Source organism: Lissotriton helveticus, chromosome 4_1 (assembly GCF_964261635.1).
Source record: "Lissotriton helveticus chromosome 4_1, aLisHel1.1, whole genome shotgun sequence".
NCBI classification, from domain to species: Eukaryota; Metazoa; Chordata; class Amphibia; order Caudata; family Salamandridae; genus Lissotriton; species Lissotriton helveticus.
In genome coordinates, this window is record NC_136063.1 from 154,677,572 (window position 1) to 154,699,357 (window position 21,786).

The following is a 21,786-nucleotide window of genomic DNA, read 5'->3' on the forward strand; positions in this document are numbered from 1 at the left end:
AGGCCCAAAATTAGGGACAAAAGGGGCCCATAAAAGGGATCCTCACGGACAACAGACGTGAGGTCCAAATTACGGACAGTCCGTGAAATTTACGAATGGTTGATCACCCTACAGAGAGCTCACGAGCTCAGGAGGCACGTGAGGGCCAGGATGTTTATGGTGCCACCAATGGCCAGTAAGTGCAAACTTTAAGTCCTAAATCACATTTTTGTACAAATTCAATAGCCCACGGCCCACAATAAAGTGGGAGACTTTCCTGGGCTACATAAAACGGTACCTCTGTGACTCCCATTAGACCAGTCATGAATAGCGGGAATTAAGGAATCTATACAGATAACTTCAAAATCCAACAAGGACTTTGCGTGAAGGTTTCCCGGGGTTGTGCTGTAACTTGTCACCACTCTGTAAAGTAATACGCTTACCATCAGTAATGCTTTAATTAAGATTTATTCATCTACAGCACCACCAATAACAATGTCCTCTGTCTTCCGGCTCATTGCAGCACCTGACTGGTGACAACACCATCAATCCAGACTGGAATGTGGAGTGCACACCATGGCAGCATGGCACAAGCACATATAAACACAATAGTGATCTGCAAAGAAGCACATTTTACCACATTTAAAATGTAATCCTGTAATTGCAGCATTCCAGGCCATACACCCTGTAAACCATTGACACCCTAAAAAGAAATGGCCACATATAATAGTATGGGAACAAATTTCATCAGCTGATTCCTCTGTTTGTTTAGCACCTCCTCCATATGTTGGAAATCTACCTTGCCCTATAGGACTCAATGTATAGGGTAAATCATTAAGTTCTCAAATGGAACAAATTGCATAAGTTTGTAGAGGGTAAAATATCAAGCGTGCTTATGGAACCATCTGCATACAATTGTACAGGCTAAAACATCAAGGGAAAACTTTATCAACACTTTGCACTGGAGCAACACTTTGCACTGGCGCAAGTCAGAAGAAACAAACTGGTCCATAGGGTTGATAAATGTTTTACCTTCCAGTGCAAAACTGGAAATGTACCATAGAAGTAACATGATAGTGCACTTCTTTACACGAAGGAAGCATTACATTAGTGGTACATGTGCATTCTCACACAATCTACTAAAAAAGATAGACAGGATAATGTGCTAAAAAAAATGCCTCTTCGAGGCAGGTGCCAACAAGGAGAAATGTTTTCACTTCTAACTTTTCACATTCCATGTGTGTTGCACTGTACAGCATGCATATAATGTGGGAAATACTTTAGAGTCTGTCTAAGCATAGTATTTTGTACAGGGAGGGTACCCCTGAAGTGCAAAGCCCATGCCAGACATCACTCATACACCTTTTCGCTAGTGCAAAGGTATGTGCATGGCACTAGGCAGCCAGGTCTGAGGACGAGAACAGCAGTGCCATATTTTAATACATATGGCGGTGCCCTGAGCTATCCAGCGTTACAGCTTCGGTGGCTGTGCTGCGTTGTGCTATAACTTAGTAAATCTCCACAAAGATCACTGATAAAGCTGACTTGGGTTATAGGTGAATCACAAATATATTGACCTGCTTCAAAATATTGGCTTGCACAACATTGTCAAGGCAAGCATGCATAGAGGAGGGTAAATTTACTATTCTATCACCACATCCACTACCATGATGATATTGTGCAAACTAATATCTTGCATTCGATGTTACTGCAGGTAGATATGTTTGAGTTGATATTTTCTATTGAGCCAGCGTTTCGACTTATTTTCTACTTACTCATTTGCGTTTCATTTTTAGCTGAAAATTTGGCACCGGGAGGAACAGCTTCACAAAGCAGCCAGTATCCATCCCTCGGGCTGCCGTCATACCCACTCAACACCGACCGCAATGGGGATTACTTTGAAAAGTACTGCTCTGCCACCAACGGGGACTTGAATCCATGGTGGAGACTGGACTTAGGACAAAGTCAGGCAATTGGATCTGTCGTGGTGGTGAACAGAGCCGACTGCTGCCCTGAGAGACTCAGAGGTGCTGAAGTTCGTGTAGGAGACAACAAGAACAACAACAACCCTGTGTAAGTTCTGCTAATTATGCACTTGACTGCAGTGAGTTAAGGGGAGCCTGATATTGGAGAAGCTTTACCAACAGTGTTTAGCATAACCTTGTTGCTCAGCAGGTACTCAACATACCTCTCCTCTTTGATTGGGTGATTTGTGATGCAACTCTTAATCGATCTTCCTCAAGCTTCATAATACATTGTCCCAAACATCATCTTCGTCTTCGGACCGCACCTTATGTTCGATACTGGTGGGTGGGCTTCCATGACATCAGTTCTGCCTAACTCTGTTCCTCTGCTTGTCTCTCTGGTTCTACAGGTGCGGCACCATAACTGACCTAAGTGCCGGATCCGTAACTACGCTCTGCTGCAAAGGGATGGTGGGCCGCTACGTTAGTGTCGTCATCACAGGCCGCAAGGAATACCTCACCCTGTGCGGAGTGGAAGTATACGGTGTTCTGCCACCGCAGCTGGAGCTACAGCTACCGAGTGTGTACTGGTAGTCAAGGGGGGGCGCTCGCTCACATCCATGGTCATGTGTCCAATATGAGACCTCTTTCACCCTAGATGGTTCTGTTACTTTGCAGTCACTTCTTACGTAGCAAATACCTGCAATTCTAAGGCCAGGAAGAGTTGTGCAACCCAGCATTCACCATTGGTTCCATGGGCATTTAGTATGTGTGCGGTGGCTGGAAAGCCATTATGTTTGCTCTGCTGGTTAGAAACAATACAGTTCTCTGTTTGAAGAAAGAGGTTATTGTTGCCCAATTTTGCAGCGGTCTATAATAAGGCACCATATGCTTAGTAGAGGAAGATGAAATCACTGAAAGTGCCTCTGTGCTCTGAGGCCAGGGAGAATGAGGAGAAATGGGAAGTAAGACGAAAACCACCAGGTACCCTGAGAGTTTTGCAGTTCGGATGTGACTCTGTTATGCAGACCATTTCCATTAGGCAGGTTTACCAACCTTTCAAAAAACCCAACTTTGCTCCAGCCGCAGCCGGTACAGGTAAGAGCAGTGGGGTGGGGGGCCCGGGTGAAGGGGGATTTTGATGGACGATGACCAGGGAAAATTAAATAAATAATCAATTTGCCCAGGTCGTCTGTGGAAATCCGCCCCTCACCCGGCCCCACTGCCTCACCGCTCTTACCAGTACGGACCGCGGCTGCTCTGCTCAAGAGATATGTGGAATGATATTATAGCTTCAAGGTCACCGAGGTCAGCCTGATATGTGGATAGAGCTTCCTTTTCGGATCAAACACATAGGATTTCTATAGGGATACAAGGACATTTGGTTTGCACTCTATCAACAACTAAAGGACACCTTTCACCAGATGCCTACTGTGCCATTTACGAACAAAGGTTTGTATTCGCCTAGTTTTGCAGCAACTGGAGTCCCTTCCCACTTTTCATCTCAGTAAATGTTCGCTGTTGAGTATAGCAGCATGGATCATCTCCTGTCTTGCTATCAACTTTTTCTACTTGAGACCCAGGTATTCAGGATCCAAATTTCGCTTTGGTAGGTTGTTGGAGAAACTGGTCACTTTTAAAGGGAAAGCAGCCACGCCACTATGACACCACCATTTTGGTCTTTCTGTCAGCTGAGTCTTGTGAGCCTGTCAGCTGGCACAGTCCATGTGTTCATGCAGGTCCTGCATGCCGGCTTGTTCAGTGATGTCAAGTTATGATCATGTCCACCCTCTCCATGCTGTAGCCTCAGATCTGTGCACTGCTTTGTCTGGCTGTCTTTACATGCATTGCTGTTGCTGGGTTACATCTTGGAGCAGTGGTACTTACTGAATGACAACATAGATTGTGGACTTATTTACTCACACGAGATCTGAGAGAAGGATTTTAAAGAAAGAGACATTTGTGCAAAGGCTTTTATTGAACCACGAGATGCTTACGGATTTGGAACTATAATGAGAATCTTTTCTGAGATGGCTTTCTTCAGCTCCCTCCATTAAAAGGCACTGTGTGAACCTGTGGTCTGGTTGCTCTTGGAGGTTTCAGTTACTTTCAGGATTTCTGAAGAGAATCAAAATGATATAGAGATTTAGAAAAATGGCAGAACATGAAATAATGCTTACCTTGTTTTCCAAATCCGTATAGCATTTCAATTCTCTTCAATGTAAATTCCACGTCTTTGCTACCATCGCTCCTACCTGTAAATTCAGCCTTTCCTGTATCCATTTGACTGATAACCTACTTGTAAGGATCATGGACGAAGGTCAAAAGTTTTATAAAACGTACATTTACAGCCAGAATAGGAGAGCGAGATATATATTACAAGCTGATAACAGCAGTGCCATCGCTCAATTTATAAGAAACTTTTTGATAATAAATTAGAAAGTGATACCAAGCTTACCCACTTAGGCCTAAAAAAGCAGTAGTGATATTATAAAAAGTTGTATCTACATAGATGATGAAAATGCCAATACACGAGCCAAAACATAACATCTCCAAACATTTAGCTAGTTTCTGAAAATACTCATAATTTAACTTCAAATACAGGCTTTCGATTTTGGATAAATATGTTTGAATTCACTAAAAAAGTGTTATTTTTGTGTTTAGAAAACAATTTATATTCTTCATTGCCAGATCTTCATATATTTTTTTATTTCACATAATTTTGACTTTCATAAAAAAAAACATAATAAGTAACAACAGTATGTGATACACTCCTGCTACAGTACATTCGGAGCACAACATGAAAGACCAGGTTAAAGGTTATGCCTGAAAACCTTCTAAGATATAGTCAAGACCATGAGTAGTGTGTAATATAAGGAGTAACAAGTATTGTGTGTTTAAAACCTGGATCAGACTCAGTGTAACTTGGCAGAAAAGTTGGCTCATGGAAAGAGAGAGATAGACTATAAAAAAGGCAGACGAGAAGAGAGGAAGAGAAAAAGAAAGGAGGTAGAGAAAGAAAAAAGGAAAAAGTGGGGAGGGTGCAGTAGGGAAGAGGGGGGCTGCCGTGGGTTGTAGACGCATATGGCAACATGGGGATTGACAACCTTAGTGGATCCTAGTGTACTAGTCTAAGCTTGGGGTGGTTTGTTCTCTTGTAGGTATCTGTCTAAGGCATCCCATAGTCACCTGGGCCCGTTGGGGGAGCGGAATCTGGAGGGAAGAACATTGTCAGCATCTTTGATGGAGCATAGGAGGTTACACCATTTCTCAAAGGGGCTCGGGGTTGTCAATTTCTAGTCTGCAAGAATGGTTTTAGGCCCTAGTGATATTAGATTGTTCACTAGTATTGTAGTATTGCCTAATATTTGAGAGGAAAGGGGTTAGCGTGGAGACCCAGTGTTGATGTCAAGAAGCCAATTTACAGATCTTTGTTGAGTCCCACTTCCCTCAAGCTAGCGGTAGTGGTTATTTCCCATTTATTTTAATGTGGTAATTGAAAGTCCCCGCAGCCATGTGTATAAAATAGGTTGGATTTATTATAGCCTTATAGCCCGCCGTAGAGGGCTATACCGGCTATTAAAGACCCTCTCCAGCGTTAAAGGCCCCGAGCCGAAGGCGAGGGCCTTTAACAAGGGAGAGGGACTTTAATAGCGGTATAGCCCATCTACGAAGGGCTATAAGGCTATTAGAACATTCTGTCACTAGAGGACAGAATGTTCTAACAAAAAAAACAAAGCCTTTTGGAAGCGTGAGGGGATTGGAATCCCCTCCGGCTCCCTGAAGCCTTTGTTCACAGCCAGAGCTGTGAACAAAGAAACATTGGAATGTTGGAGCTCCAGGCTTATACCAGCCATTATAAGCCCAGAGCACTCCATTGTTTTCAATGGAGCTCCCAACATTCCAATGTTCTAATAAAGCTTAGTTCCAGGTTAATTTCATTATGAGAAGATAGGTAGATGGAATAAAACCCCACCAGGAGCCGCCTCCCTGCCACTCAGCCTGCCTGCCATCAACTGACACTCTACACTCAGGCCAGGCACTCCAACATTCCATGAGGTCATCAGGCATTCTAAGACTCATACTAGCTGAGCAACAGGGAAGACACAGGCAGAGCAAGGAAAGACACAAGTCAATTATAACAGTTAAGCCCCCCCTATTAGTCCGCGACTCACTCCAACTGTTTTAAAATCATAAGTGTTCTAGTGCAAAAGCACAAGTTGGCATGTTCCCCCGAGGCCGACTGGCCCAAAATCAGTCTTTCTTGCACCAGCAGGTTCGGAGTCTCTGAGTCTAATCCAATCTACAGGCGCTGGAGCAGCAGATGTCTCTGGTAACTATTTCACTGATGGCCTGACGGGTTGCAATTGGTTGTCCTCTAGTTCCTCACATGTAGTTGTACAGCAGCAGCGGTAGAGGGGTTTGCTTCTCCTCCAAGCCACGTAAGTTCTGCTCTTCGTATAGTTAGTGGGGGTGATGTGAAGGTCCTGGTGCTAGTCATCAGTCAAGGTGTAGGCCCGCTAGCTTCACCTCAACAGCTGCCTCTCATCTCTGATGATGATCTTGAGCATGTCACACTGCTTGGTTGGCCCCAGTTGCCTCCTCTGGCACACAAGGTCACTGTCTCTCCTCTGTACACAGGCTCCACCCAAATAGGCACAGCGGGTCTCCTCACGGTGGCCCCTTCTGGCATATGAATCTGCCAGTTTGCCACCACACATGGACTACGGTCCACTCGGCATTGCAATACTCTTCATAGCAGCCTTATCTGGCATATGGGGTCACCAAAATCACACTGCACGCAGGCGATGACCCATTCGGTCAGAAACGTTCACGTTGTACTTCACTGCAGCCCTCCTCTGACATACGAGGGTTGCCGACCTTCCCTGCATGCGGGCAACAAGCTGATTGGTGCAGAAGTCATCTCTTCACACCGTGCTAATGAAATCCACCAACACACACAATGAATGCATCCAGGCAAGGGGGACCTATCTCATAGGTTTGATCAAAAACCCATGTTTTCTGATCCACAACAAAGTTGTTTGTTTTAAGTACGGGAAGCCTTACCAACCCCTAGGTGGTCTGCTTCATCATAGGGCTCCTCACACCAGATGTGGGTGAGAATATCAGAGTGTGGTGTGAATAGGGTGAAGATTAAACATTCCTTGTGGTGGAGTACATTATTAAATAAGTCTCCCCAAGGAATATACAAAAAATGATTGGGGTGATATGACTTCACCTAGTTGTGATACTCAGGTCTACATGTACTTGACATTCTCATATCCTACTAATGTATGTATGGCATTCATCAGGAACAAACGGTTGGATATCACTCTGTAGAAAAGTCTGCGTAGATAAAATCAATAATACTGTAAAAAATATCAAACAACCGGTGGACTATTTCTAATGTAAATATGTTCGCCCGCTGTTGTAACCTGAAAAGGTCAGGTTTTCAGGCCTCGGCTCACAGTCCTACAGACAGTGTGCTTACAGGGCCAAACTGGTCTGCTGTACTGCCAAAAGAATCTTAAAGGAGACCCCCACCAGGATTCTCCACTTGACCTTGCTCCCTCTAACACTCTCTTCTTCCTCACAGGGCACATTGATGTTCTAGGTTCCAGGGCAGGTGGTCTTTTGTTTATATATATTTATCTGTTTAGAGAACATAATCAGGAAAAGCAAATCAAGTAACCATAAAGCTGTATTGAGTCGAGCGTTGCGATGCCACTATCTTTAGCAGGAGAAAGGTATACATCAGAAAGCGCATCCCATGGATAGGATAGATTCATAGTAGGATATCCTGTCTCCCTATATCATATACTGTTTCTCAGGGCACCCCTGGATTTAAAAACACATTCACTTAGGTAATTGCAAAGTCCATCTCCCAGGTCCATTAAAGAAGTAGAGTAGATTAAGGGTACATTGGGGTTTTATTTTCATGAGGTCCGCCGTGATGGCGGGATCCTGGTGGTCAGCGAAGAACCAGTCGGTGATGAGGAGAAGGTGGGTGGCCAGTAATATAATTGGAGATCAGAGAACCCCAAACTGCCCTCGTAGGCGTGTAACACACATTTACGGAAGAGATACGTGGTAGGTCCCCATGTTAAAGGAAGCTTGTTACCTCTGCTTGTAGTGTGCAGAAAAAAGAAGGGAGGGTGGGGTGGGGTTAGTTCTGCAGGGTGTAGAGAAATCTCACAATCTTGAATAGTGCGGCTCTGCCGGCTACGGTAAGGGGGAGAGTGGCTAAGTGGGCCATATCCCTCCTATATAGATGTAAAAAATATCGACTTTAAAAAATAGCATAAATTGAAATAAATTATTTAAATAATATTAATATAAAAAATAAATTACATTTAATATATAGTTAAAATAATTATAACAAATAAACGTAATTTATTAAATATAAACACAAAAAAGTGTACATATACATATATTTACATACAGACATTTTATTAACTATTATCTTTATTGAATTTATAAACTTTTTTAATTATACAAAAATAAAATAAACACATATATAAATAATTTAAAATATAATATTCTATATTTAATTAACACATTAAACTATTTAAAAAAATACATACATTTAATAACAAAATAAAAACATTAGTAGTTAAAAAGGTGGATAGCGAAGGGGTAAAAATTACTATTCCCACTCCAGTGAGTGCAGCAGTTGGGAAAGCGCTGGATAGTGTAGAGGTTAAAATTACTATTCCCACTCCAATGAGTGCAACAGTAGGGAAAGTGCTGGATAGCGTAGGGGTAAAAATTACTATTCCCACTCCAGTGAGTGCAACAGTAGAGAAAGCACTGGATCCCAAAACAATAAAAAAAAATCAACATTTTTATTAAATTAATTTCCAATGTTAACATCATTAATATATCGATTTAAATATATTATTATTAACAAAGATAATAATTACTAATTAATTAATTAATATTAATTTATTATTATTTAATAATTAATCAATGTAAAATTAATTACTTACCACCTTTCACACCCTGTACACATATTAACATCAAAACACACACCTAAAATTAATTACACAATTACAATTAATAATGACTAATTAATTAATGGTAATTAGTTTTAAAATATTTAATAATAAATCAATAAAAAAAAGTTAATTACTTACCACCCTTCACACAATTTACACATATAAACACCACAACACACACCTAAAATTAATTAAGCAATCAACATAATTATATATTCATTGACTAATTGAAATCAATTAACAACTAATTATTAAACTATTATTAATTAATCAATTAACACATTAATTATTCAATACATTTTATAAAATTAAATTACTTCACACCCTATTCCCCTATAAACCCACAACCTGCTACGGAAGTAAAAATGCAGAATTAAACTTAAAATAAATTAATAACTAGTAAAACTCTAAAACATATGATAACATGACAAACAATTCTCATTAAAAACACAAAAATACATACAATTATCAATAAATCGAAATTTTTGTAAACTATATTTTTGTAAATGATATTTATTACAAAGATATTTATGTAATCGATATTACTTACCTGTCAGTCTATATTCTTGTCAACTATATTTTTTTGTCGATATTTCTTCCCCACGATATTTTTGCGGCTATATTTCTGTCCCACGATATTTTTGCTGCAATATTTCTACTCTGCACCAAGTGTGATGTTGGGTTCCCATGCTTAATGTTGTGAGAGGGCGATATGTATCACCAGGTAGTGGAAAGGTTCCTTGGAGCATAAAAACAGGGTTATGGCCTGCATATCATTATGGTAGCCCAGGAGTGGGATAAAAATATAGATTTTGACCAGTTCACAATGACACCTGAAGCATCAGCATAAATCTGTTGCATATGTAAGACACTGGGGATCGAGGCCTCAGGGTTGCCCACTTAAAGGAGATATTTAAGATCATCTCCGACTTTGCTAATTTAAATAGAGTAACACTCCTGGCTATAACTACCCAAAACTTGTGTGACTCTTTCAATGCTTTTTTTGTGAACAAGATTGGGGCCATCAAAAACAGCATTCCTTCTTGCCCTACAAACAATAATTAATCTTTACGTGATCCTAATAGTCACACGCTGGACCTAGCCAATCTTTTAATCAGAGTCAAGTCTGGATCCCCAAATTATAATTGTCACTCGTATGTCCTGAGAGTAGTAATAATTTGCTTTGCCGATTTAACACTGTCACTTCTCAACCAATCAATCCATACCGGGATCATGCCAAATTCCTTTAAAAGAGCAATCATTGCACCTATTCTAAAGAAAGTCGGAGCAGATCCTTTGGATATGAAAAGTTATCAGCCTATTTCCCTTCTGCCACATCTGGCAAAACTACTTGAGGCTCATGTAGCTCCCCATCCCTGTTCATTTTTAGAGGAGTCAAACGTTTTGGTCCCTTGTCAAGCGGGTTTCCGGCCAGCACATTCCACAGAGCAGTAATCATGCCCTTAACCCCTTCGCTGCAAGGCCTTTCCCCCCCTGTGCTAAGCCTTTTTTTGGCCATTTGGGGTAGTTCGTGCTTAGGTCCCCATAACGTTTTGACCACATAAGGTATCCACACCAAATTTGCGTCCTTTTTTCCCAACATCATGGGGATTCTAAAGGTACCCAGGGTTTGTGGATTTCCCCTGGAGGGGGCCCCGAAATTAGCCAAAATACAGGTAAACTTTGTTTATTTTTTGAAAAATGGGAATAAAGGGCTACAGATGAAAGCGTCTGGTTTTATCCCTGCAAATGGTATAAACTAAGGAGTTGTGGTGCTGAAATCAGCATTTTCCCAGCTTACAGGGACAAGCAGACTTTTGTCAGAAAACCACATTTTTTTTACACAGTTTTGGCATTTTTCTGGGACACAGCCTATTTTTGCTATTTTTTTTGCTTTCAACCTCCTTCCAGTTAATGGTAGAAATGGGTATGAAAGCAATAATGGATCCTGGAAAGCTATACATTTGTGAAAAGTTAAAAAAATTCGAAATTCAGCAAGGGATCACTTGTGTAGATCCTTCAAGGTTTCCTCATAGAAACTAACAGTTAAATATAGGAAAAATTGAAAATTAGTTGGAAAAAACAGCCATTTGGGCCAACGTTTTCACCTGTAACTTCTTCTAATTGTGACAGTTGTTTAAAAGCAATACACTGTAAGATCCGCTAGATCTTTTTCAATGTGAGGATATATAGGACTAGTTGGTTCACCAAGAACCCGACGAACCCAGAGCCAATTCCTGAGCATCGTCTTGCAATGGTTGTTCATTATGTTCCTGTTATATGGCAATTAATTTGGGGAAATATATACATGGAAAAATCGGTATGAAAGACACCCATGTATTTCTGAAATTGGAACAAAATATAGAGTTTAGAAACTGTAGATATTTGCACATTTCCGAAATTGTGAGTACCCATACTAGCATGAGACTTAAAGGTCATTTTTTAAAATGACTTCTTTTTTACACGTTGTATTTCATTTGGAAGGCAGAAATGCATCGTAAGTCAATAGGTAATAACAGTTGCTCAACAATTCTGTGTTACCCTAAGTCTCCTGATAAAAATGGTACCTCACTTGTGTGGGTAGGCCTAGTGTCTGCGACAAGAAACGGTCCCTTTTTTTGCAAAGTGCCTAGCAGTAGATTTTGAACCCTAGCTCTGCCGGCACCTAGGGAAACGTAGCAAACCTATACATTTTTGGAAACTAGACACCAGGGGGATTCTAGGGGTGTATGGCTTGTGTGGATCCTCCATCGCTTTGTTACCCAGAATCCCCTGCAAACCTCAAATTTAGCTGAAAAAAATCCCTTTTTCCACACGTTTTTGTTTGGGAAAGTTGTGGCATCAGCAGGCTGATTGCCTATCACAAAACAACCTGCTTTTGCAAGGGGGGGTCAGCTGGGTTTTCGGTGCTCAGCGGCCAACTAGTGAAACCTACCAAACCTACATATTTCTGAAAACTAGATACCTGGGGGATTCCAGGGAGGTATGCTTGCGTGGATCCCCCAACGTTTTCTTACTCACAATCAAAATTGCCTATCAAAAAACTACCTGGTTTTGCAAGAGGGGTCACCTGGGTTTTTGGCCCCTTGCTTGGCGGCCAGCTAGGGAGACCTACCAAAGCCATGGCTTGCGTGCATCTCCCAACTTTTTCTTACCCAGAATCCCCTGCAAGCCTCAAATTTAGCTGAAAAAAATCCCTTTTTCCACACATTTTTGTGTGGGAAAGTTGTGGCATCACTGGGCTGGCACAAATTTCCTACCATACAGCGTTTCCCAGGTCTCCCGATAAAAATGGTGCCTCACTCGTGTGGGAGGCCTAAGTACCTGCGACAGGCAAGGGCCCATAACGAATTGACGCAACATCAAAATTGTCTATCAAATAACGATCTGGTTTTGCAAGGGGGGTCACCTGGGTTTCTGGCCCGTGCTCTGCGGCCAGCTAGAGAAACCTACCAAACCCACACATTTCTGAAACCTAGACACCTGAGGGATTCCAGGGATCTCCAGGGATTTCCTGCACACCTCAAATTTAGCTGAAAAAATCAGTTTTTCAACAAAATTTTGTTTGAGAAAGTTGTGGCATCACCGGGCTGACACAAATTTCCTATCACCCAGCGCTCCCCCAGGTCTCCCGATAAAAATGGTGCCTCACTCGTGTGGGAGGCCCAACTACCCCCGACAAGCAAAGGCCCAAAACGTATTGAGGCGACATCAAAATTGTCTATCACAAAACAACCTGGTTTTGCAAGGAGGGTCACCTGGGTTTTTGGCCCCGAGCTCGGCGGCCAGCTAGGGAAACCTACCAAACCCACACATTTCTGAAAACTGTACACCTGGGGGATTCCAGGGAGGTATGGCTTGCGTGGATCCCCCAATGTTTTCCTACCCAGAATCCCCTGCAAACCTCAAATTTAGCTGAAAAAAAAACAGTTTTTCCACACATTTTTGTGTGGGAAAGTTGTGGCATCCCGGGCTGACACAAATTTCCTACCACCCACAGGTCTCCTGATAAAAATGATGCCTCACTCGTGTGGGAGGCCCAAGTACCTGCGACAGGCAAGGGCACAAAACGTTTTTGGCCCTGTGCTCGGTGACCAGCTAGGGAAACCCACACATTTCTGAAAACTAGACACCCGGGGGATTATAGAGAGGTATGACTTGTGTGGATCTCCCAACTTTATCTTACCCAGAATCCCCTGCAAACCTTACATTTGGCTGAAAAATTTAACTTTTTCCACACATTTTTGTGAGGGAAAGTTGTGGCATCATCGGGCTGACACAAATGTCCTACCACCCAGCGTTCCCCCAGGTCACCCTTGGGGTGGGGGTATTGTCATGCCCATTTTGGGCAGCCCCAACACCAACATGAATACCAAAAAAAAAACTGGTTTTTAATGGGCTTTCTGCCCCCGGTGGGGGAGGGGGGGCGGATTGGGGGCTACTGACGGCTACAGAGCAGAAAGACTGTAATTTTTTTGGGGGGGATGTGGGGGCTTTGGGATGCCCATTTTGGGCAGCCCCCACCCTCATTTTATTTACCCAAAATAAATCCCTGGCGTCTAGTGGGCTTTTTGTTCCCCCCCTGGGGGGGAGATTGGGGACTGCTGCCCCCATCTGCCCCCCCAGGGAGGGCAGAAAGGCTGTATTTTGGTGAGGGGGTAAGGGCATTGACATGCCCGTTTTGGGCAGCCCCCACCCTAAGTAAATTTTTGGACAAAAAATCCCTGGTGCTAGTGGGCCTTCTACCACCCTCCCTCCCCCCTCCCGGGGCAGATGGGGTCTACTGTCCCCATCTGCCCCCAGGATGGCAGAAAGACAGGTGTGCCCAAAACACAATGGGGGGAGCAAAAGCCCTTGCCCAAGGGGCCGCTACTCCCTCCCTGGTGTTAGTGGGTAGATCCCTGCTTGGGGATTGCCCAACCAAGCAGGGATCCACTAGGGAAGGGTACCATTAGAAAGGGGAGATTCTCCCCTTTCTAACGATACCTCTCCCAAGTGTTTCTGTGCTCGGGGGCTGAGATAGCCCCACAAACACTGAAACAGTTTTGTTTTCAATGTAATTACATAAGGTGCGCCATACGCACAATCGTCATTACTTTGAAAACCAGGGGAGGGCCTCGGGAGGTTGGGGAAGCTCTTCTCCACCTCCCGAGGCCCCCCAGAGGCTGCTATTTACAGTAGAGGGATTTCGTGCCCCTGGCCTCATGAAGGAATGGTTCCGTCATGAGCACAGGAGCACTGGTGCTCATGACGGAACCATTCCGTCATGAGCACCGAAGGGGTTAAGAGATGACATGTGCAAGGAAGTAGACAGTGGTAATACCCAAGTGTTGGTGTTACTTAACCTGCCTGTGGCTTTGGACACCGTCAACTTCACCCTTTTGGCTGACCGTGTCAGAACCGCAGGGCTATTGGACACAGTCTTCGACTGGATCACTTCGATTTTGAGTGATAGAGCTCAATCTGTTAGACAACCACCGTTCAATTCAACAGAGGTTCAACCTAACTGTGAGTTGCCACAGGGCTCCTCTCTATCTCCTCATCTTTTTAACATCTACATCCACCTCTTGTTAAGCTCTTTTAAAAAGAAGGAAATCAACATCTTCAACTACGCTGACAACATGCAACTGCTATTTATGATCAACAACAGTTCCACGTCTAGACAGCAGTTTCATGACACAATGCTATTCACCCGTGTTTGGATGAACAGTAACCACATGAAGTTAAACTCTGATAAAACTGTGATTGTTATCACACAAAATAAGGTGGATCATTGGAATCCCTCCTTCTGGCCAAGCGAGATGAGCTTTCCTCCTTTGCCCAAAAAGACGATAAAAAGCCTTGGGGTCATCGTTCATGAGGAGTTATCATTTAAAAAGCAGGTAGGTGCAGTGACATTGGAATGCTTCTGTCAACTCTGGTGCATAAAAAAGATAAAGAAATTCTTGACAAGGGAGGCCTTGATCCAAGTTATAATAGGCTTTGTCTTGTCATGCATTGACTATGCCAATTCCCTTTACTTGGGCACCCCCAAATTTCTTCTGCGTCTTCCAAACTCAGGCCTCTCCATCTGACATACTGTCTACCTAAAAATGGACACATCTCTCAGGTGACTAGGAAACTCCCCTGGCTGCCTGTGGTACATGTTCAAGGTGTGCTTTATAGTCTTTAAGGCCTTACAAATGAACTGCCCCACCTTTGGTAAATCCTGAGTTAGTAAATAATGTCCTACCAGAGAACTGAGATCCAGACACCTACACTATTTGGATATTTCACCATACAAAAAATTAAGGACCAGTCGGTGTAGGTTCTCCGTCATTGCTCCCCGAGCTTGGAATTTATTGACACTTAACTCGGGACTACCACTAACTATGTCAGATTTAGACAACTACTGAAAACATGGCTCTTTAAACAGGCTTACAATAACTGTGGATCAATATCGATCTGCTTCCTAGCACCAAGAGACCGCTTGGTGAACGTGCGCTCTAGAAATACTCAATAACATAACATTAAGAATGGAGATAGGCCTCTAGTATCCACAATCCCTGGAGGGGGGCTAGTAATGTGGGTTAAGGATGACAGATATTGTGGGTCCGTGAAGATCACACAGGAGTTTGCCCACCTCCAGTGGCTCCTCATACATTGCAAGTAGGGGTTAGATAGCAGAGAGGTGAATTTTTTATAGACTTACAATGGAATACCATTGGGGCCTGGTGTTTTCCTACTAGGGAGGGCCCCTATGGTTGATGTAATTTCAGCAGCCATAATGGGTTTGTCCAGTACTTGCCGGCCACTGTTGGTTGGTCGGGGGCGAATGAGATCCTCCACAATAGAATGGACTAGTTCAGCCTCCGGTGTTGGGTGGTCAACATAAAGGCTTGTGAAATAACGAGCAAACTCCTGCTTTACTGAGTATGGGTCTGCTACCTCTTGACCCATCTCCGTAATAATGGAAGGGATCAGGTGAAGAGCCAGGTCCCGTCTTGTCACCAGTGTAGGAGTTTCCCAGCCCTCCCTGACCTCATAGATCCAATCCTGTGTGGTAAGGTGAGCAGAGGTCGCAGTGTCCAGTTGTTTCTAGCAGAGTACACGTTTGTTTAAATCTGCTGTATGTTTCAGGTGGGCAGTGGGGTTAGCGGTGTAGGCCTTGTCGACTAAGCGGAGGTCCTGTTCAATTGTCAAGACCTCTTTCAAGTCTACAGGTGGGTAAATGGCAGGTGATTATATGGCCATGATGTTTTGCCTTCAGGGCCTCCCAGACTGTGGTGGAGGAGGTGAAGAATGCTGCATTATCTTTAAAGTAGTATGAAATGTGTGTTTGAAGGAAGTCTGCAAAATCGGAGTCAGTGAGCTACCATGCGCTTAGGAGCCAATGACTGAGTTGTTGGTGTCTAGCAGGTCTAAGAGTCAAAATGATAGAGGCATGGTCTGTCAGTGCACATGGGGGGATATGTGCATTGAGCCGTATGACAGCATCAGCAGATGGCAGAAAGAGGTACATAAGCATATCATGGGATTTATGGGAGTGAGGATAAAAAGTGTATTCCTTGGCCTGATGATGGAGTAGGCGCCAGGAGTCAGAGGGCCAAAGAGGTAGTCCAGTTGACCAGATCATGCGTAAGACGCACAGAAGGGTTGCTTGAGTCAAGCTGAGGGGTCATGAGTTGAAACCGCCACCCAAAAGGGTGAGATCGAGGAGGGATTGGAGTAGTAGGGGGGTGAGGGCTTGTAATGTAGGTGGTGTTAGATTTTCCTGCATAAAGTCCACTCACCCACCTGGGACACTACCCAGCCTTGGCCTCTGATGGAACTACCTGCATAGGGTTGTAGAGGAAAAAACATCAAGCTTGCTAATGGAACCATCTGCATACTGTTGTACAGGCTAAAACATCAGGGGGCTGCTTTATCAACAGTTTGCATTGACGCAAGCTAGAAGAAGTGATACAAACTGGTGTAAAATTGTAAATTTGCCCTAGGAGTAACATACTAGTGCACTTCTTTGCATGATGGGGGCTTTCCATGAGAGGTACATGAGCATTCTCACACTATCTACCAAGAATGGTAGACAGGCTGTGCACTAAACAATTACGACTCTACGAGGCAGTCGCTAACGAGGAGACATTTTTTAATTCATCTTACTTTCGCATAATACATGTGTGTTGCACTGTACACCACATATATAATGTGGCAAACACTTTAAGAGTCTGTATAATCATAGTATTTTCTCCAGGAATGATACCCTCACAAAGCCTATGCTAGACGTCAGACACACCTTTGCACTAGTTGTACAGGTATGTGCATGGTACTAGGCAGCCTTGGCTGAGGACTAGAACCAGAGTGCCTTATCTTATTATATATGGGTGTGCCCTGCGCTCTTTAGTGGGACCGCCTTGGGAACAGCACTATAAATTAGTAAATCTCAACCAAGTTCACTAATGGAGCTATCCGACTTGGGTTGTAAGTTAACCACAAATGTATTGACCTGCTGCAAAATAGTGCCTTGCACAACATTGTCAAGACAGGCATGCATAGTGGAATATAGATTGAATATTCTAACACCACAACCACTACCTTGAGGATATTGTACAAACTCATATCTTGCACTCGAGGTTGCTGCAGGTTGATATTTTTGAGTTGATATTTTCTATCCAGCTGGATTTTCTACTTATTATCTACTTGCTCATTTGCTTTTTTTTTACCTTAAGATTTGGCACTGCAAGGAACAGCAACACAAAGCAGCCAGTATCCAAACCTTGGGCTGCCATCATACCCACTCAACACCCAGCGCAATGGGAACTACTTTGAAAAGTACTGCTCTTCCACCAACGGGGATAAGAATCCATGGTGGAGACTGGACTTAGGACAAAGTCAACCAATTGGATCTGTTGTCGTGGTAAATAGAGCCGACTGCTGCCCTCAGCGACTCAGAGGTGCTGAAGTTCTGATTGGAGACGACGAGGACAACAACAACCCTGTGTAAGTTCTGCTAATTGTGCATTTGACTGCAGTGAGTCAAGGGGAGCCTGATATTGGAGAAGCTTTACCAACAGTGTTTAGCATAACCTTGTTGCTCAGCAGGTACTCAATATACCTCTCCTCTTTGATTGGCTGATTTGTGATGCAAGCCTCATAGATCTTCCTCAAGCTTCATATTACATTGTCCCAAACTCCATCTTTGCCTTTGCACCTTATGTATGATACTCATGGGTAGGCTAGCAAGAAAATCGGTAAGCCTAACTCTGTTCTTCTGGTTGTGTCTCTGGTTCTACAGGTGCGGCACCATCACTGACCTGAGTGCCGGATCTGTTACCACGCTCTACTGCAAAGGGATGGTGGGCCGCTATGTCAGTGTTGTCATCACAGGCCGCCGGGAATACCTCACCCTCTGTGGAGTGGAAGTATACGGTGTTCTGCCACCACAGCTACCGAGTCCGAGTGTGTCCTGGAGTGTGTACTGGTAGTGAGGAGAAGTGGGAGGGGGGGAATACTTGTTTTTATGAAAAAAGAAGCATTTATGTGGAGAAGTGTGGCTATGGGGTTAGAGGCAGCAGACCCGGAAGCTGAGATCGGTCCTGGACCAGGGTTCAATTCCCCGCCTCGGCGGGTCTTGGGCTAAAAATTCCACGGACTCGATAATTCTCGCCCCGGTGCCTCCTCGACTCACGGGTTCACACTCTGCGACTCTGGGCAATAGCTTGCTTAATCTCCACAACGGCCCCTCGCGGCGGGATGCCTGACTTTCACCTTGTGGATACCCTGCTATCTCACAGGGGAATACCAGGAAGGGTTCCCTAAGCAAGCGCCGGGAAACCCACTGCGGGTAGCTGTGCGCTATATAAGCTCAACTACATTTACATTTACATTTACAGCTACCACTACAAAATTAAATACAACATTCACAAACAATACACAGTTAGCTGATGTCAAGGCTCTAGTGCTTCATAGGCAGATCTCTGATTCCCACTTCCCTCAACCTAAAGGTAATGGGTAGTCTCTATTTAGGTTATCCCCACTACTAGTCCGAGTCCCACTCCAACTCGGTCTTAAAATCATAAGTGTTCCAGCGCGAAAGCACTATTTGGCAAGCAAGTTCCCCTGGGGCTGACTGGCCCAAAATTAGTCTTACGTGCACCAGCAGGATCAGGGTGACCGAAGTCTTAGAGCATACCCCTGCCACAGCACTCAGAGCATAACCCCTCCAAAGGCGCGGGAGCAGCATCTATCTCTGGTAAGTATTTCACCTACGGCTGTGGGGTTTTTATTGCTTCTCCAAGCTGGGTAAGTTCTGCTCTTCCTGTAGGTAGCAGGGGTGGTGCAAAGCTGCCTGCGCAAGTTTTCAGTCAAGGTGCAGACTCACAAGTGTATCTACACTTGCCACTTGCCTCTTTGGACTATCTCGACCAAATCAATTTTTTTTTGCTTAGAGCATGTTATCCCACTCTGGAATTTAGAGTCATTGTCTCTCCACTGTACACAAGAGCCATCCAGATCGGCACAGCGGGTCTGGCCCTATCTGGCATACCAGGTCACCGACATCGCACTGCATATAGGCGATGACTTATTCAGTGCAGTAGCGTTCATTTTTCACTTTATGGCACTCCTCCTCTAGCATTTGAGTGTTGCTGAATGTACCAGCACATGGGCAAGAACCCGATCAGTGCAGTAGCTGTCTCCTCAGACCTTGCTGGGGGGATCCACCAAAACACACAATGAATGCATCCAATCAAGGGAGACCTATCGCAATCACATAGGTTTGATCACAAACCTAGGGTCTTATTTATGAAGGCCTTGCGCCACCGGTGCGTCACTTTTTCCCATTTTAAAAGTGGCGCACCGGCGGCTCAAAGCCTTCATAAATACGGCCCCTAAGTTTTCTGATCCACAACAAAATCTTTGTTTACCCCTAGGTGGTATGCTTCATCATAGGGCTCCTCCTCACACCTTACCCAATGGTTGGCGATGTGGGCTACAACTCCCATTCGGGGAGGAGCTCTTACAGATTATTCACAGACCATATGTAAGCGATCGGATGTGGGTAGTAATAGCAGAGTGGGGTGTGAACACTGTGAAGATTAAAAATATTTGGTGGATGAACACATTCTTGATTAAGCCTCCCGAAGGAGTATACTAAAAATGATTAGGGTGATATGACTACAACCCAGTCGTGATACTCAGGCCAACATGTTTATATCATTCTCATATCCTACTAGCATGTGTGTGGCATCCATCAGGACCTAAAAGGTTGGATATCACTCTGCAGAAAAGTCGGTGTAGAAGAAAAACAATAATATTGCGAAAAAGATCATACAACCAATGGACTATTTCAAATGTAAATATACTCACTGCTGTTGTAAACTGCAAACGTCATGTTTTCAGGCCTTAACTCCTAGTCCCACAGATAGTGTGCTTACAGGGTCAAACTGGTCTGCTTTACTGCCGAAAGAATCTCCCTGGGGCACGAAGACCTTTACCATGATTTCACAGTAGGCCACACTGCCTCTAATGCTCTCATTTTCCTTACGGGGCACATTAGTCTTGGAAAGCAGGCAGCCGCTGGTGCTCTAGGTTCCAGGGCAGATGGTCTTGGATTTCCTGTGTAATATCTCCTGACCCAGCTGGAAGAATAGCAGGCCTTGGCCTCTAATGGAACTAACTCCATAGGGTTGTAGAAGGTAAAACTTCAAGCTTGCTAATGAAACCATCTGCATACAGTGGTACAGACTAAAACAAAAAGTTTCAGCTTTATCAACACTTTGCACTGGAGCAAGCCAGAGGAATTGACTCAAACTGGTGCAAAGGGTTGATAAACGTATTGCTTTCTAGTGCAAAACTGGAAATTTGCCCTAGAAGTAACATAATACTCAGGTGTGGGTGGAGTACATGGAATGGCACTCTGCGGAGTTCCACGGAGTTAAGAAAAACTCAGTGAAACTCCGCTCTGCTCCACCGTAGTCCTACCGACAATTTTAAAAAGACAAAAAAAACACTTACCTGCTCTCTACCTAGCCGTGGTGTCTCATCCTTGTCGACATCCTCCTCCTCGTTGTCGGTCGCAAACCCCTACTTTTTACGTCTTTGGTGGACTGTGCATGCGTAGTCAATCCAAGAAGAGAAATGTATGGGTTTGTAGCGAGGACAGCGGTGAGGAGGAGAGAAACCACGGCAAGGAGGAGGGCTGCCTGCAGACACCAGAGCAGGTAAGTGGGTTTTGTGTCTTTTTATGGGCTGCGGAGCAGAAGCTTAGGGGTGTACTCGGCTCTGCTATGGAGCCGGAGTTTTGCCTCAACTCCACGTTCCCGACGGAGCGCAGAGTTGGTAAAACTCTGCTAACTCCGCTGACGGAGCGCAGTACGATGCCTGGGCTTAATAATGATGCACCTCTTCGCATAAAGGAGCCGTTCCATGAATTGTACACAGCGTTCTCACACTATCTACCAACAAAGGTAGACAGGTCCATGCACTAAAAAATAATGCATTCTCAAGGCAGGGGCTAGCAAGGAGAATGCTATTTATTTGTCTAACTTTTCACATATTGCATGTGTATTGCACTGTACAGTACACAAATATAATGTGGAAAACGTTTTAGAGTCTGTCTAAGCATAGTATTTTGTACAGAAAGGGTACTATTGCAGTGCAAAGCATATGCTAGACATCACACATACATCATTGCATTAGGTGCAAACGTATACTCATGGCACTAGGCAGCCAGGGCTTAGCATGGGAACTTCAGTGCCATATCTTAGTACATACTTGGGTGCTCTGCACTCTCTAGCAGGACAACATTGGTAGCTGCGCTATAAATTAGTGAATCTCCACCAAGTTCATCTAGGGAGCTATCTGACTTG

General features: G+C 43.9%; 1 protein-coding gene across 1 annotated transcript in view; it reads left to right on the plus strand.

Annotated features, from left to right (window-relative positions):
* LOC144828451 (uncharacterized) overlaps positions 1-21,786 on the plus strand; it is a 32,285-nt gene that overhangs the window by 2,075 nt on the left and 8,424 nt on the right. Inside the window, exons 2-5 of the mRNA XM_078686627.1 lie at positions 1,776-2,052; positions 2,354-2,523; positions 17,647-17,917; positions 18,213-18,388. Coding sequence (XP_078542753.1) covers positions 2,412-2,523; positions 17,647-17,917; positions 18,213-18,388 — 559 coding nt within the window. The 5' untranslated portion in view covers positions 1,776-2,052; positions 2,354-2,411. The remainder of the gene's footprint in view (positions 1-1,775; positions 2,053-2,353; positions 2,524-17,646; positions 17,918-18,212; positions 18,389-21,786) is intronic.